Genomic DNA, 16,925 nt, shown 5'->3' on the forward strand with positions numbered 1-16,925 from the left:
CTCTTCGATCTAAATGAATGCCTGTAAGTGTTAAGATTCTTTTATACTTATCCAGATCTCTCTGATTATAAAGATTCGAATTCGGTCATGAACTGAATAATGACTCAAGTAGACCATGTGTTAAACGAAATCTTCCATTTTAAATATCTATATAACCGTTATCGAATATTACTTGCTGATTTCCAATATAATACACATCATCTTTAGAATTGTATGAAATTCCGTAACTAATTGAATTATTCAATTTTTCCGCATGAAACATTTTTAGGTATTGTGACAGCACCTCATCGTTTTTAATAGAACCAAGTAAACTGTTTTCAAATTTAGTTGAGCTTAAAAGATTCCCTGTTGAACTCCCATAGCTTTTATCATAACTCCACTCCTCATCATCAATCTCCATACTCTCTTCTTCCTCTTTTACTTCTTTCTTTTTTGGTTTTACACCATGATTAGAGTGGAAACTAGATTTGTTTTTTCCCAGTTCAATTATGGGCTCTATCAACGGTGAGAGCGTTTTCCTATTGTATTCCTCCGATCGTTTTTCAAAATTAAGTAAGCTTTTATGCTTGTCACTGATTACTTTTCTCAATTTCTTAATCTTATCGATTGAACCAACGTTCTTTCTATTCAGTTTTCTGCTGCGTGTTTTAGACAACATGACTGTACAAAGAATTAATCTCTACTGAACGGTAAGAAACGTTTCGAGTGAATCTTGGTACTTGCCACTATTAATTCCGCACTCGGTCATAATAGTTAAAAAAAATTATGAGGTTTATGATTCCAAACTTCATGGCAAAGTTTACTGAAATCTTTATAAGAAATATCTCCTCCAACATGATTTCTGTGAATTAATTTGAGACTCAATAAATCTATCTTGGAGATTATGATCATATTTGCATTGTCCTCAGTGAAATGTTTCTGTGTAGCTCCATAACTCTGAATTAAATATGCCGTGTCAATATTACGATGTCGGCCCATAGTAAAATATTCTTTTATTTGAGGTACATGATTAAGTTGTGAATGGCCAAATATAACTAAAGAATATTCTGATATTTTGCTTGGATGTGGTATAGATCCAGAATTGTTGTTTATATGAAATTCAATATCCTTCATTTTTGAAAAGACTTTTTTCAAAAACAAGTACTTATCTTGATACTCGCTCTTAGTATGCAAGTATATAATTTTAAATCTCAACCCATTCTTTGAAAAAATTGAATTAAATGACAAATTGGTCTTACCACAGCCTGAAGAGCCTATTATAAGGATCCTTGCATTATGAGGTAACAACTTACCATTTTTACACCATGTTGGGATTTCTTTCTGTCTTAAAATATTGTCGAAATTCACTATCGGGATATTACTAATGTAAGACACGTGTACAGCATGTGATCTGATAAGGAACTAATCATTTTTTCGTAAGTTATCAAAGGAGGGCTGTCTCACTCACCACATGGGTGTCTGAGTGTGTATGGCTTATGACATCGGAATGTGGTTGACATGTGCTCGCTGTCACTCTCCCCTTTCACAGCAATGCACTAGCAAACTGATAGAAGTTTCTCACTTCAATATATCGTTCCCTCTCTCTCCCGCACCCTCTTTACGAGAATGCATGTGCTCCTCCTTATCTATGCCTTAGCGAAAGATTTTCTAAAGCAAATTACGAAAATGAAACTACAGATTGAAATGAAACTGAGAAGCATTTTTTTTAAAAAGACATATTATATTTACACCAAATCTTTGTGACATTAACACTGAATGGAATGTATTACAATATGATATTACAATAGATTATTTTTCATCTAATAGTTGACTTCTACTAATATAACTAGGTTTTGAAAATCCAATCCACTTAACAAGCAATCCTTTTTTGTCACGCTTCAATATTCTTTCAATCAGATATATTTGTCTCTCCGATTCGTTTAATTGTGTTTTTTTAATTTCTTCTCCGTAAAACCTACCACTAATTACTTCTCCGTTTAGATCTCACAAGCTGTACGTTACAGGTTGAGAAGGGAATATAGAATGAATCACAAAATACTCTGTGCTCCAATTTATGTTATAAGATTTATTGAAAAAACCCTTTTCTTTGAGATTCGTACAACATCTCCTAGCTTAAATTTTGGTTTTGAATTTTTCAATTTATATTGTCTATTGAAGACAGAATTCAAAGACATTAAAACACAATTACGATCTTTTTTCCTCACATCTTTAGGTTTCATTCTAATTGAAGTGTGCATTGTTGCATTATAATCACGAACCAAACTGTTTAGCTGCATTATCCAGTTTTTGGTTCCACATTCAGTTAAATCTCTATAAATTTTTGCTTTAATTGTTCTATCAAACCTTACAACTATGGAAGCTTTCTTATCACTAAAAACATGGTAATGTTTAATACTGTATCTATCTAATAACCCTTTAACTTTTGAATCAAAGAATTCTGTTCCCTGATCTGATTGAAACAGCTTAACTCTCTTATTTTTAGAAATAATTGGTTCGAGTGCATCAAATACAGATTGACTTGACTTGTCTTTTAATGGTACACAATATGCAAATTTTGAAAAACAATTAATAACAGCTAAGATATACCTATAACCTTTATTAAAACGTGATAAACTGCTCATCTCAATGAGATCGGTTGAAGCAAGTCTTTTTCACTTTTCAACTCATATTTGCGAGTGGGATAGTTGACACGTGGTATGCTATGAAGTTCTAACGCTATCTTAGATCTAATAATATTCATATTTATAACACAAAATCAAAATTAGTGGTGTTGGATGATCGTTGCGGGACATACTGAGCAATCAGTTCAGAGCGTTGTTGACACTCTATAATGTCCAAAAGGCAAAGTGTCCACACCATTCTCTGCAATGTATCTCTTATCTTCATAAGGACTCAAACAGATTTTTGCACATTCAATCTGATACATGGTGTGATTATAGGACCTCATCATATTGAATTTTTCAATGTGTTAACAATGTTCAATCAACGATTTCTTATATAAATTAAAATTAAGTTTTCTACATTTCACTCCGGTCTGTACACCCTTTGCTACAAATTCATTTACAGGTTCTTCATTCTCATTACATACTAAATACGAGTGAAGTTTAGATCAAAGCCCTAGAGATTTATGGACGGGTTTTGAGGCTGTCTCATCCTTGAACTTTCCTACAACTTTATTTCTCTCCATGGAAAAGCAGGGGTGGTAATTAGGGTAGTTACTAGTGTCGGAAAGGTTCAAATTTTCTTTAATCAACTGATACACGTCCTCCACTTTTACATTTAAAAGAAAACTATCAGTATCGGTCATACAGAGTTCTATGCGATCCCACGGTAAATTTTTTTGTAATTTACAATAGAATATGGAATTTACTCAACTCCAGTACAGAAAACCCAGAATAGACGGGTTTGTTCATTTTTAGTTCCAACTTACAAGAGAAAACTGCGATCACGTTCAGACTAATTATTTGCCAGCGTTTGCATAACGGATTTGAAATGTACTTATCTAACCGTTTTTCATCTGTGATAATTCTAACATTGATATGCTTGCGAACTGATTGTATAGTCTTGCCAGAGATAAGATTGCAACAGGCCTTAAAGAAGGATATTTCAAATTTATTTTTCGCGTTCTGTCTATTGCGGATATTGAAGTTGATGTAGCTTTTCAGCCAGGGAGATTGGGAAAAGCTAATTACGCGATGTACTTTCATTAATTGCAAACCGAGCTGAAGGTAGAGTTTTGAATTGAGGTAGTGGACAATGTACTTTTCATGGTCAAAAAGTGTGTTCATGAGCTTCTTGGTTCCAGTTTGACCGTTCTCATTTGTTTGATAGTTTGACAGCAATTCGTGTGGAGGTGTTTGGTGGAGAGGCGCGAGTGGGAAGCTGGCATGCTTATCATGTAATCCTTTTGGATACTTGAGATCGCATTCTATTACATATCCAGTTTCTGATTTACTGTCCAAATTCGCGAAATCAAGCTTGGAAATTTCTTCCTCTGTGAGGAATTTGAAATTTCGAACAGGTAAGTTTCGACTCATGGCTTCCGAGTATAAACTGTTTGCATCAATATAAAGGAGATAATTACTCGGTTTTGAGGGGTCGTATATCTCAGGTAGATGTTTGTTATTCGCCTCACAATAACATTTACCGATAAATGAGACCCCGCCCCTCATCCCCGCCTCAAACATGAGAGGCATGTCAGGATGTGTAATCAACTCTAGTTCAACTTTAGTGTATTTCAACATACAATTCCAGGTAAAGTGTGCAAGGGAAACAAAATGAGTGACATCAAGGCCGTATGAGCTAAAAAGCGTAGACCTCATAGATTCAAAAACTTCCGCTAATAGCATCACATCCAAACATGAATAGAAATCGTGATATTCACCGTGCGATTTCAGCTTGAATGTCGAGAACACTCTTTGCGCATGCTCATATTCTTCGCGAGACAGAGGTGTATCAGTTAAATCATTATAAAAACATTCTATGGGAGGAAGTGATGTTTCCGCGAATTTTTCGGGACAACTCATGTATGAGTAAGGATATATTCCTTTTATCAACAAGAGATATCTGTGTTCGCGTGGTGGGTCATGAAACACTGAAAAAAAAATGTTCGAACATCTTTTCCATGTCTGTACTTTCTACCAAATTACGCACCAATACTTCCAAGGATTCGCTCATAAACTTGTAGGAATCTGAAAATTTAATTTTGCCTACTGAAAGTGTCAAAAATCTCTCTGACGTATTTGCAATGCGGGAAATTCCTTTTCTGCATTTACCGAGCGCTTTCAGAATGAAATGTGAATCAAACCCGGAGAAATTGTGAAAATAACACGAAATGTTCTCTGAAGTATGACCCGATAAATTACAAGAAACGTGCACCGCACATAGGTAATTTCTGGTTTCATGCACGTGGTGACGACATTTAATATCGGTATCTAAGAACGGTTCGGTGCAAAGCCCACAGTTTACCGAATTTTGAAATTCGCGCTCTTGGCTTTCGAATAAATGTTGCATCGGAATTTCACGTTTCATATCCTCATACAAAATGTCGCCGAGATCTGTAATTTCCTGAAGAAATTTCTCCATGATTTTTTCATCTAAACTACTCGATCTATGGAGTACAGGTCCGTAAGCGATTTCCCTGTTCACATTGATAACAACAAAACAATACCCGCAGGGAATATGTCACACTGTTTTCTTTGTATAGCTATGAGTGATTTCATCCGAATCGGATTCATCATCATCATTATTATTGATATTAACAATGTAGGTTTTCAAATCCGTGTAAATCAACTTTTTCTTCAACGTGGAGCCTAGTTTCTTAAATTTAATTGTGTCTCCGCATTTAGGATATGAAACACTTGGAACAAAGCTGTTCATGATTCATCAAATTTGCTTTACCATCAGAATTTTTAGATTAGGTCGATGTAAATCTATGAAAACAGAAATTACAAATGTGTACTTCACCTTTGTGTTTTGGAAGGTGAGAGAAAAGACGCAATAATCCGTTTTTCCTGTTCACAGTATTGATTAAACAGAAATGCATTTTTCCTGCATCGGCTTTCGGCATTAAAAGATCAATTTGGTGCTTACGAGTGCGGAAAATGCTCATGCGGTAGGGGAAGAACTTTTTGTTTTCATACGCGATGACGTGAATTGCAATATCCGGATTCAGTATTTCAAATTTCTTAATATCGCGTGTCGTCACCGGAAAATTTACACCTTGCGTATTAAGTGTGTTAGCAAACTTGCTCAAATACTTTACAATCAGGTGTGAGTCCTTTGGTTTCTGATGGAAATACGCGAGGACTGACCATAAGAAGCATTTTTCGTCAGACAGATTTTTGAAATTTATAATGCAATGTTTGTTTTTAAGAAACTGCAGTGTTTGAATGAAACTGGATGTGAATATTGGATTAAATTCAATCACGTTCACATCCAGTGACTCAATTCTCTTCAAAACCCAACCACTGCCATGTCGAACAAAGTAGTCAAAAGATGACAGGATTTTTCTTATAGCCAACATGGAATGATCGTTAAAATCTTCATAATACTCAAGCACGTTTAGCGCTATGTTGGAGTAACTATGAAGATTTATGAGAGACGAGACAGTCTTGCTAACCTCATCATCCATCACCACTAATTTATACAACAAAACATTCAAGACAATGAACCATTTTACATTGCCATCATGCCATGCTGCGTGCTCTCTAATTATGTCGAGAACGTGTCTTTTTTATCTCTCGAGCACGTTCTCGATGCTAATTTCCTCAGCATCCTCGATGGTTATACGATGGCGGACCGCGCTGGAATTCACACCATGTAGTCTTTGTTCCCTCGGCATGATGATGTTGATGTTAGATTCTGAAAAACGAAAGAATAACGATCAGGATGATATAGAATTAGAGTGATAGAGTACAACTGCATGTTTTTAAATCAGTTGTGAATTAGCATTGGTAGAAGAACGCTGTGTGAAAATGTTATCTCAAGAACACATAATGTTGCATGAAAGATTAAGATTATTAACTTTTGATAAAAGATGGACGAAATCTTCTTAGCATTTGTCGGCGGAAAACATGGCAAAAGAGGGATTTATATTCGCATGTGTACCAGACATTGTGCGATGTGTATTTTGTTCAATTTATTTGGGAAAATGGGAAGAAAGTGACATACCAGCAATAGAACATGCAAGGTACAGTCCAAACTGTGCATTGAGAAGGAAAGATAATTTAACAATTGAAGAGGAGAATTTTGATTATAATATTCCACGCCAATATGAAGAAAGATATTTAACTTTTAATCATGTAGAAGATTCATCCGTTCAAGGAGAGTATTTTGAAAATCATCATCGTCATCTACATTGTGACTATTGTAAATCATTATCTGATAAAGCAGACTATTTTGCGAGAAATGGTTATTTCTTACATAAAAATCACTATCTGCAATGTGTCTATTGCAAATATATTATCGAAAATCCATTTGAAAAAGTAATACATTTACCATTTTGTTTATATGAAGAGTGCGAGGAAGAAGCGGGAGGAGAAGATTATCCAGATAAAGCATATCGTAAAGATGAGCTAAAATCGCATGCATGCAGTATGCTGTAGAAGGTTTTTTGTCCTCCGAGGACAAAAATCCTCCCCTCCGAGGACAAAAATTGTCCTCCAAGGACAAAAATCCTCCCCACCGAGGACAAAATTTGTCCTTGGAGGACAAAAATTGTTCTCGGAGGACAAAAGTTGTCCTCGGAGGACAAAAATTGTCCTCTGATGACAATTTTCCTCTCCTCCGACTCTCCTCAGAGGATAAAATCAAAGTAAAAATGTACTTACATGTGTTGGTTGATACTGCGTGAATGACAGGTATCTCCTCGGCTGTAGATGTGTGGGTATAGATACCGGCTATGCTTCCTTTTCGGATTGCGTGTTAACCTCTCAGGTATGTTGCCTTGTCGAGAGCTCAACTGCTTATGAGCTTGGAAGCCGAGTTGTGAGGTGAGAAAATGCTGTGAAAACAATGAAATATCTAATAACTGATAATATTAGAATCGATAAGCATCACGAGAGGCGGGATGCTATTCAAAAATATAGAATGCCTGAGTGATTGTAACGGCCCCCATGCTGAGATGTAGAGGAGAATTTTTTTTTCACCTTTTAGCAGGTGTGCCTCTTACTCAGCAGACACTGCCCCATGCTGAGTTCTAGAGGAGAATTTTTTTTTCAGCTTCTACCATGTGTGGCTCGCACAAGGATGCTATTCGAAAATATAGAATGTTTGAGTGATTGTAACGGTTTTTTATTATAGAAGAGAATACTTACAAATCCGAATGATGTTGATAACGATGTGGGAGGATAGAGCAGCAGGTGTTGTTCTGTGCCTAGGGGAGAAATTTGAATTTTTTGTTGTAGCACGTGTGGCTCTCACTCTTACAAGCCTGGAACAGAGAGAGAAACGCATGCTATATAAACAGATGTAATGAGAGGAAAATTGTCATTTACATCAGAGTCAGATTTGCATGTACTACATACTTCACTATTGTACGAGATGAGTTCTCCATCATCATCATCATCATTCATCCTCCCAGATATCCCACTACCGCATGAGCGCATCCTCAACTACTGGCAACAGAAAGCTGCCCTCGCTGCCGAGTCGTCCGCTGCTGCACCCGCTCATTCTCCACTCACCATGGAACCACCATTGCCGGGCAAGATCGTGCTGAGAGACAGTCCGGTTCAACGCTTGGCTCCACCTGCTACCTGGGCACCGCGGCGAGCGGTGCTAACTACTCTGTCCAACAAGATCAAGCAGAAGCAGGAGAAGAGGAGGTTGGCGTTTGAGGAGCCTGAGGTTAGCAGGGAAGAGGACGAGCAGACAATCTACTCACAAACAAAGGTTAGTTTCAACAAATATTATTAACTTGTATATGTACGAATTTTTTAAAAACAATCGATCATGGAAAAAATCTGTACACATACAAGCCTTCGATTATTATTATATGTTAGCAAGGAAATATTATTTGAACTGGTTAGAGATGGAATTACGAGATATTATTGTTTAAAGTAATTGATCATGCATAATTATTTGATAGCAAGGAAATATTATTTGAACTGATTAGAATTGAATTACGAGATATTATTGTTTAAAGTAATCGATCATGCATAAATCATTTGATAGCAAGGAAATATTATTTGAACTGGTTAGAGATGGAATTACGAGATATTAGTGTTTAAAGTAATTGATCATGCATAAATTATTTGATAGCAAGGAAATATTATTTGAACTGGTTAGAGATGGAATTACGAGATATTATTGTTTAAAGTAATCAATCATGCATAAATTATTTGATAGCAAAGAAATATTATTTGAACTGATTAGAAATTGAATTACGAGATATTAGTGTTGAAGTAATCGCTAATGCATAAATTATTTGATAGCAAGGAAATATTATTTGAACTGGTTAGAAATTGAATTACAAGATATTAGTGTTTAAAGTAATTGATCATGCATAAATTATTTGATAGCAAGGAAATATTATTTGAACTGGTTAGAGATGGAATTACGAGATATTATTGTTTAAAGTAATCAATCATGCATGAATTATTTGATAGCAAAGAAATATTATTTGAACTGATTAGAATTGAATTACAAGATATTAGTGTTGAAGTAATCGCTCATGCATAAATTATTCGATAGCAAGGAAATATTATTTCAATAACTGATATTACTCACTTTATGTGGAGAATGTCTAGTCAATCTGATGATATCAAGTTGAGATTATGACAATAATCTGTTGATCAGAAGTAGTTGATAATCTGATGTAGAGAATGTCTTGTCAATCTGATGATATCAAGTTGAGATTATGACAAAATAATCTGAAACAAATAAGTTACTAATCAAAAATTTTTCAACAGAAACGTGCTGGAATGGAGGACAACTCCTCCATGGTTCCACTACTAGAGGAGGTGCGGCGGGGGGAGGAGGATGAGATGGACTTTGTTGCAATCGTTAATAGACCCACAGCTAAATCATGGATGCCTCTCCGCGAGCTGGCGGAAGATGTACCACACAGTATCATCTCGGCTCGTGAGGAGACAAACCACCACGGCAGACGGATAATATTAAAAATGAACATTTCATCCACGAAGAAAATCTCTGAGGTATATCTACCTCAGAGATTTTCATCCATAATTTCTCCTGCAAAAGTTATTAAAATTAATGCTAATTGTAAGAATTTAGGAATAGTGGTGAAGCATGTCACCGCTACATGGACTGACATTAAGATTGTTAAAATTTAACAATCTTATTCTCATACCATGTTGTGTTGAGATGCTTTACAAGTAGTAGTAGTAGTATATAATGTAGTGATTAATAATAAATTGTGTTCATATTTGATAAAAAATTGTTTTCAATTCTTACCTGTTTACACTTGTTGTTGATAAGTTCACAATGATTAGTAGAAACACAGAAGAAGAAGAAGAATGGTTCACCTTTCACGTGCTTGCACTCTGTTGTGAATGATAAGTAAAGAAGCTGAGCTCCCCTTTTATAGTTTGTTGCAAGCATGCATAGAGGCAAACGTCTTTACTACTACACACACACACAGACACACACACATACTGCCAAGCGGCTTCGGTGAGTTGATGCATCGCTCCCTCCCACATCAATTTTTTTTTTGATTAAGTTGGAGTAATGATTAATTAATCAATCAACTTCAGTTGATGTTCAACCATTGAGTTGAAAGGTAAGAAAATGGTATGTAAGAGAAAGCAAAGTTCGAGGAAACGAGGTAGAAGAATCTTGAGTTCAGCGGCAAAAGTTTTTATGGGTGTGACGGGTTTGACAGGTAATGTCACATCCACTATTCTAAATAAGCTAATTGACAATCTGCAAGATGAAATTCACATTCCTGGCTATCAGTGGTGTGGCCTGGGCACAAAGGTTAATGAAAGGTTAAAGAGAGGTGACCAAGGTATAAATTCATTAGATAGAGCCTGTAAGGTACATGATATAGCATATACACAAAATAGCGATAATAAAATTCAAGCGATAACTGACAGAGCTCTAGCGAACGCAGCGTGGGACATATTCAAAAATCCACAAACACCCCTTGCCGAGAAAGCACTTAGCTATCTTGTTACAAACGTCATGAAAGCTGAAGCAGCTTTTGGTGGGTCTTTGAGAAAGAAGAAGAAGAGGAAGAATGAGAGGAGAAGTTATAGTAATGATACTAGACACAAAGCTATAGCTCAGTTGAAAAAGCATATTGCAGGAAAAGGGTATTTTTTTAAGCCTTTTCCTCAAATAGCTAGTGGGGGAAGAGTTTTAATCCCACCCTCTTTACCACCACCACCATCATTATATGGAGTGAGTTTATTCCCCCAAAAACAAGTTGAGAAACGTAGAACAACAAAGAAGAGTAGGAAGAAGAAGATGAAGGAGAAGACATGAATATTGAAGGAGAATTGAGTAATTATGATTTGATTGATTGGTCAAAATTATTACAGATTCGGCTAAGAGATATATATATGCTAGATGCATTACCCAAAAAAATTCTAAAAAACGAGAATGCCATTGTGAATTTAGCGAGGGAAAGCGAGGATGGCACACATTGGGTTGCATATAAAAAAGTTGGCTCTAATGTTTGGTATTTTGATTCAATTGGAAATTTACAACCGCCATACGAATTGGACAAATATTGGAAAAAAGAAAAAGGAGTAAATATATTTCATAATGTAGAGCACATGCAACCATTAAATAGTGATTTTTGTGGCCATCTTACGTTATTGTTTCTTGCAGATCAGTTGTAATTAAGTGTTTGTGCTGAACACACACATAACAAGATGGTTGTTATTACATTAATATCTAACACAAGTAACCCCTACGAACATTTACAAGAAATTATAGAATTGGATAAAAATTGTGAATGGGAAATTGGATTGATTAATTTTTGTAGTTACAATAGTATTGCAAACATTAACAAAGGAACAAATTTTAGCTTCAAATATGGTGATAGATCAATTAAGCTGGATACGGGTGCATATGAAGTTGAGGATATTATAAAATCTTCAAAGAATAAATTGAATATTGATGAGAAGAAGAATAAACTTACTATACGTGCAAATGCAAATACTATGAAGATTGAAATTCATTTTGATGAAGCTATCGATTTAACACGTACTAATTCGATTGGTAAGATACTTGGTTTTGATAATGTTGTTTTGCAACCAAATAAATGGCATTATTCTCAGCATTTGGTTAACATAACAAGCATTGGTAGTATTGTACTCGAGTGTAATTTAGCACGTGGTAGTTACTCTGATGGAAAACAAAAACATATAATCTACAAATTTTTGCCAAAGGTTCCTAGCGGCTATTCAATAAACGAAGTACCATCACCAATTATTTATGTACCTTTGATTACTCATCAAATTCAAACTATTAATGTAGAGGTAACAGACCAGAACGGATTGTTTATTGATTTCCGCAGAGATACAATTACAATTAGGTTGCACATACGTGAAAAACAAAAGTAGATGTAATGGGTTATCTTGTTTTCAATTCACGTTCAAATAAGACGTGTACACACAATGTCATTAGAGAGACGAACGTGAGAGCGTCAATACCTAAAAACAAACGTGCTTTGTCAGCTAAAAGAGCGAGAATATTAGAAAAGTTAGGTTTCATAGTTGATTGGCGGAATGTTAGGAGGAGGAGCCGCAATTAGTGAAATTCTGGACGTGGAGACAGACCTTCAGTTTTATAATGATATAACCAAATTCCAATTTCACACTCATACAGTTTATTCGGGACAAGAAATGAAAAACTCTGACGAGGCACGTATTGGCATAAATTCTTTAGATGTCTATTCTTTACCTTGCAAATCATTTATATTTATTGAGGGAACAGTTAACTGTACAAAACCGGGAACAGAGCCGGCTGATCCACCAGTTGTGGCAGACTATAAATTAAGCAGTAACGTAATCGGCAACCTTTTTGATGAAATACGATATGTCAGCAAATTTCTAAATCGAGATTGATTGGATAACATCCACAATTAAAGCTATACTAGTGAAGAATATGCTCGATAAGAACACATATCACTTGGCTGGTTTTGACAGAGCAGGATATGCGCTAACAGATAATAAATTCACTTTCTGTGTACCGCTGAAATTAATCCTTCCATTTTTTTGAAGATTTTCAAAGAATAATTTCAAATTTGAAACAGGAACTCGTCTTATTGAGGTCACCGACAGACCTAAATTGCGTTGAGTCCGCAACTGGAACAAGCGTTAGTATGAAAATTACAAAACTGCAATGGAGAATGCCCTACATAACTTTAGAAGATCACATAAGACTGAAATGTTATAGAGATGTGTGATGAATGGAAGGGCAATAGGCAAAATAATTTTGATAAATTTCATTGGAAGCAAATCAGCACCAACAGCTTCACTCTGATGGACAAGATTGCATTCAGTACATTGGCTTCAGTGTCCGCAGCAAAGTAGAACTCATCCTGCCTTCGAGCTGTCCTGTACTGGTCTGTATACTCTTGTGCCATATCCAATGTCCCTGGAATATCCACAAAGAAATTATTCAATTCATCAGGGCTGTGATTCAGTATCAACCTGTTCCTATCCTTGCCAACTCCGAGTTTCCTCAGTGTTCGCCATTTGGATGCAGTCGATCTAGCAGACCCAAGAGTGCTGCGGAAGTATCGGCACTTGGAGTTTCGAAGTTGCTGTTTGCAGTGATTCCTTGCTCTTTTATACTCGGCAACAGCAGCGGGTCACGTGAGCACCTGGAAAGTCTACATAATCTGTCTCGCTCCTTCATCAGCCGCCTGATCTCAGGACTAATCCAAGGCGCCGGTACTCTTGTTACGCGCCTTACCTTAGGAGGTACAAACTTGTGAAGAGGTAATGTGTATACTCCATAAACATTGTCAGCATTTCATTAACATCATTTGTAAAGTAAAAATAGTACCAGGGCAGACCAGACGCCTCTCTAAAAAGTTCAGGATAGTTAATATTCTTGAAATCTCGATAATGAATCAATCTTGGCTCAGGCTTGGGAACTTTGATGGCATAGACACAATAAATAAGGTCATGAATAGTAGAAACACAGAAGAAGAAGAAGAATGGTTCACCTTTCACGTGCTTGCACTCTGTTGTGAATGATAAGTAAAGAAGCTGAGCTCCCCTTTTATAGTTTGTTGCAAGCATGCATAGAGGCAAACGTCTTTACTACTACACACACACACAGACACACACACATACTGCAAGCGGCTTCGGTGAGTTGATGCATGCTCCCTCCCACATCAATTTTTTTTTGATTAAGTTGGAGTAATGATTAATTATTAATCAACTTCAGTTGATGTTCAACCATTGAGTTGAAAGGTAAGAAAATGGTATGTAAGAGAAAGCAAAGTTCGAGGAAATGAGGTAGAGGAATCTTGAGTTCAGCGGCAAAGTTTTTATGGGTGTGACGGGTTTGACAGGTAATGTCACATCCACTATTCTAAATAAGCTAATTGACAATCTGCAAGATGAAATTCACATTCCTGGCTATCAGTGGTGTGGCCTGGGCACAAAGGTTAATGAAAGGTTAAAGAGAGGTGACCAAGGTATAAATTCATTAGATAGAGCCTGTAAGGTACATGATATAGCATATACACAAAATAGTGATAATAAAATTCAAGCGATAACTGACAGAGCTCTAGCGAACGCAGCGTGGGACATATTCAAAATCCACAAACACCCCTTGCCGAGAAAGCACTTAGCTATCTTGTTACAAACGTCATGAAAGCTAAAGCAGCGTTTGGTGGGTCTTTGAGAAAGAAGAAGAAGAGGAAGAATGAGAGGAGAAGTTATAGTAATGATATTAGACACAAAGCTATAGCTCAGTTGAAAAAGCATATTGCAGGAAAAGCCTTTTCCTCAAATAGCTAATGGGGGAAGAGTTTTAATCCCACCCTCTTTACCACCACCGCCATCATCATATGGAGTGAGTTTATTCCCCCAAAAACAAGTTGAGAAACGTAGAACAACAAAGAAGAGTAGGAAGAAGAAGAGGAAGGAGAAGACATGAATATTGAAGGAGAATTGAGTAATTATGATTTGATTGATTGGTCAAAATTATTACAGATTCGGCTAAGAGATATATATATGCTAGATGCATTACCCAAAAAAATTCTAAAAAACGAGAATGCCATTGTGAATTTAGCGAGGGAAAGCGAGGATGGCACACATTGGGTTGCATATAAAAAAGTTGGCTCTAATGTTTGGTATTTGATCCAATTGGAAATTTACAACCGCCATACGAATTGGACAAATATTGGAAAAAGAAAAAGGAGTAAATAAATTTCATAATGTAGAGCACATGCAACCATTAAATAGTGATTTTTGTGGCCATCTTACATTATTGTTTCTTGCAGATCAGTTGTAATTAAGTGTTTGTGCTGAACACACACATAACAAGATGGTTGTTATTACATTAAGATCTAACACAAGTAACCCCTACGAACATTTACAAGAAATTATAGAATTGGATAAAAATTGTGAATGGGAAATTGGATTGATTAATTTTTGTAGTTACAATAGTATTGCAAACGTTAACAAAGGAACAAATTCCAGCTTCAAATATGGTGATAGATCAATTGAGCTGGATACGGGTGCATATGAAGTTGAGGATATTATAAAATCTTTAAAGAATAAATTGAATATTGATGAGAAGAAGAATAAACTTACTATACGTTCAAATGCAAATACTATGAAGATTGAAATTCATTCTGATGAAGCTATTGATTTAACACGTACTGATTCGATTGGTAAGATACTTGGTTTTGATAATGTTGTTTTGCAACCAAATAAATGGCATTATTCTCAGCATTTGGTTAACATAACAAGCATTGGTAGTATTGTACTCGAGTGTAATTTAGCACGTGGTAGTTACTCTGATGGAAAACAATAACATATAATCTACAAATTTTTGCCAAAGGTTCCTAGCGGTTATTTAATAAACGAAGTACCATCACTGATTATTTATGTACCTTTGAATACTCATCGAATTCAAACTATTAATGTAGAGGTAACAGACCAGAACGGATTGTTTATTGATTTCCGCAGAGATACAATTACAATTAGGTTGCACATACGTGAAAAACAAAGTAAATGTAATGGTTATCTTGTTTTCAATTCACGTTCAAATAAGACGTGTACACACAATGTCATTAGAGAGACGAACGTGAGAGTGTCAATACCTAAAAACAAACGTGCTTTGTCGGCTAAAAGTGCGAGAATATTAGAAAAGTTAGGTTTCATAGTTGATTGGCAGAATGTTAGGAGGAGGAGCCGCAATTAGTGAAATTCTGGACGTGGAGACAGACCTTCAGTTTTATAATGATATAACCAAATTCCAATTTCACACTCATACAGTTTATTTGGACAAGAAATGAAAAACTCTGACGAGGCACGTATTGGCATAAATTCTTTAGATGTCTATTCTTTACCTTGCAAATCATTTATATTTATTGAGGGAACAGTTAACTGTACAAAACCGGGAACAGAGCCGGCTGATCCACCAGTTGTGGCAGACTATAAATTAAGCAGTAACGTAATCGGCAACCTTTTTGATGAAATACGATATGTCAGCAAATTCTAAATCAAGATTGATTGGATAACATCCACAATTAAAGCTATACTAGTGAAGAATATGCTCGATAAGAACACATATCACTTGGCTGGTTTTGACAGAGCAGGATATGCGCTAACAGATAATAAATTCACTTTCTGTGTACCGCTGAAATTAATCCTTCCATTTTTTTGAAGATTTTCAAAGACTAATTTCAAATTTGAAACAGGAACTCGTCTTATTGAGGTCACCGACAGACCTAAATTGCGTTGAGTCCGCAACTGGAACAAGCGTTAGTATGAAAATTACAAAACTGCAATGGAGAATGCCCTACATAACTTTAGAAGATCACATAAGACTGAAATTTTTGAGACTGCTCGATGCTGACACTCCACTGAAATTAGGTTTCCGCCATTGGGAAATTTGTGAATTACCAAATTTGCAAAATTCACTTAACCATTTTTGGGCAGTCCGCACCACATCGATTTTTGATAGTCCAAAATATGTTATAATTGCATTTCAAACCGATTGTAAGAATAAAATCAAAAAATCAATATTTAATTTCGATAGCTGTGGTATTTACAATGTTAAAGTATATTTGAACAGCAAGTATTATCTATATGAAAATCTGCTAGGTAAAAAGGAACTATTATACTGGATGTTTTTGGATTTCGCGCCTTCGTATTATAATCATTCAATCAATAGCGAACTCGGAACAGAAATTGACTTTAAATGTTTTGTGATTCAACACCACTGGTTGTTGTGGATTGTTCACACCAAGCAAGTCATTTGAAATC

At 35.8% G+C, this 16,925-nt stretch overlaps 1 protein-coding gene across 1 annotated transcript; it reads left to right on the forward strand.

Annotated features, from left to right (window-relative positions):
* Positions 1-8,043: 8,043 nt before the first annotated feature.
* Positions 8,044-9,794, forward strand: LOC120351038. The gene is made up of 2 exons (XM_039426973.1): positions 8,044-8,391; positions 9,411-9,794. The coding sequence occupies exons 1-2, from the start codon at positions 8,044-8,046 to the stop codon at positions 9,792-9,794; spliced, it is 732 nt and encodes a 243-aa protein (XP_039282907.1).
* Positions 9,795-16,925: the final 7,131 nt, after the last annotated feature.

This window comes from Nilaparvata lugens, chromosome 4 (assembly GCF_014356525.2).
Source record: "Nilaparvata lugens isolate BPH chromosome 4, ASM1435652v1, whole genome shotgun sequence".
NCBI lineage: Eukaryota > Metazoa > Arthropoda > Insecta > Hemiptera > Delphacidae > Nilaparvata > Nilaparvata lugens.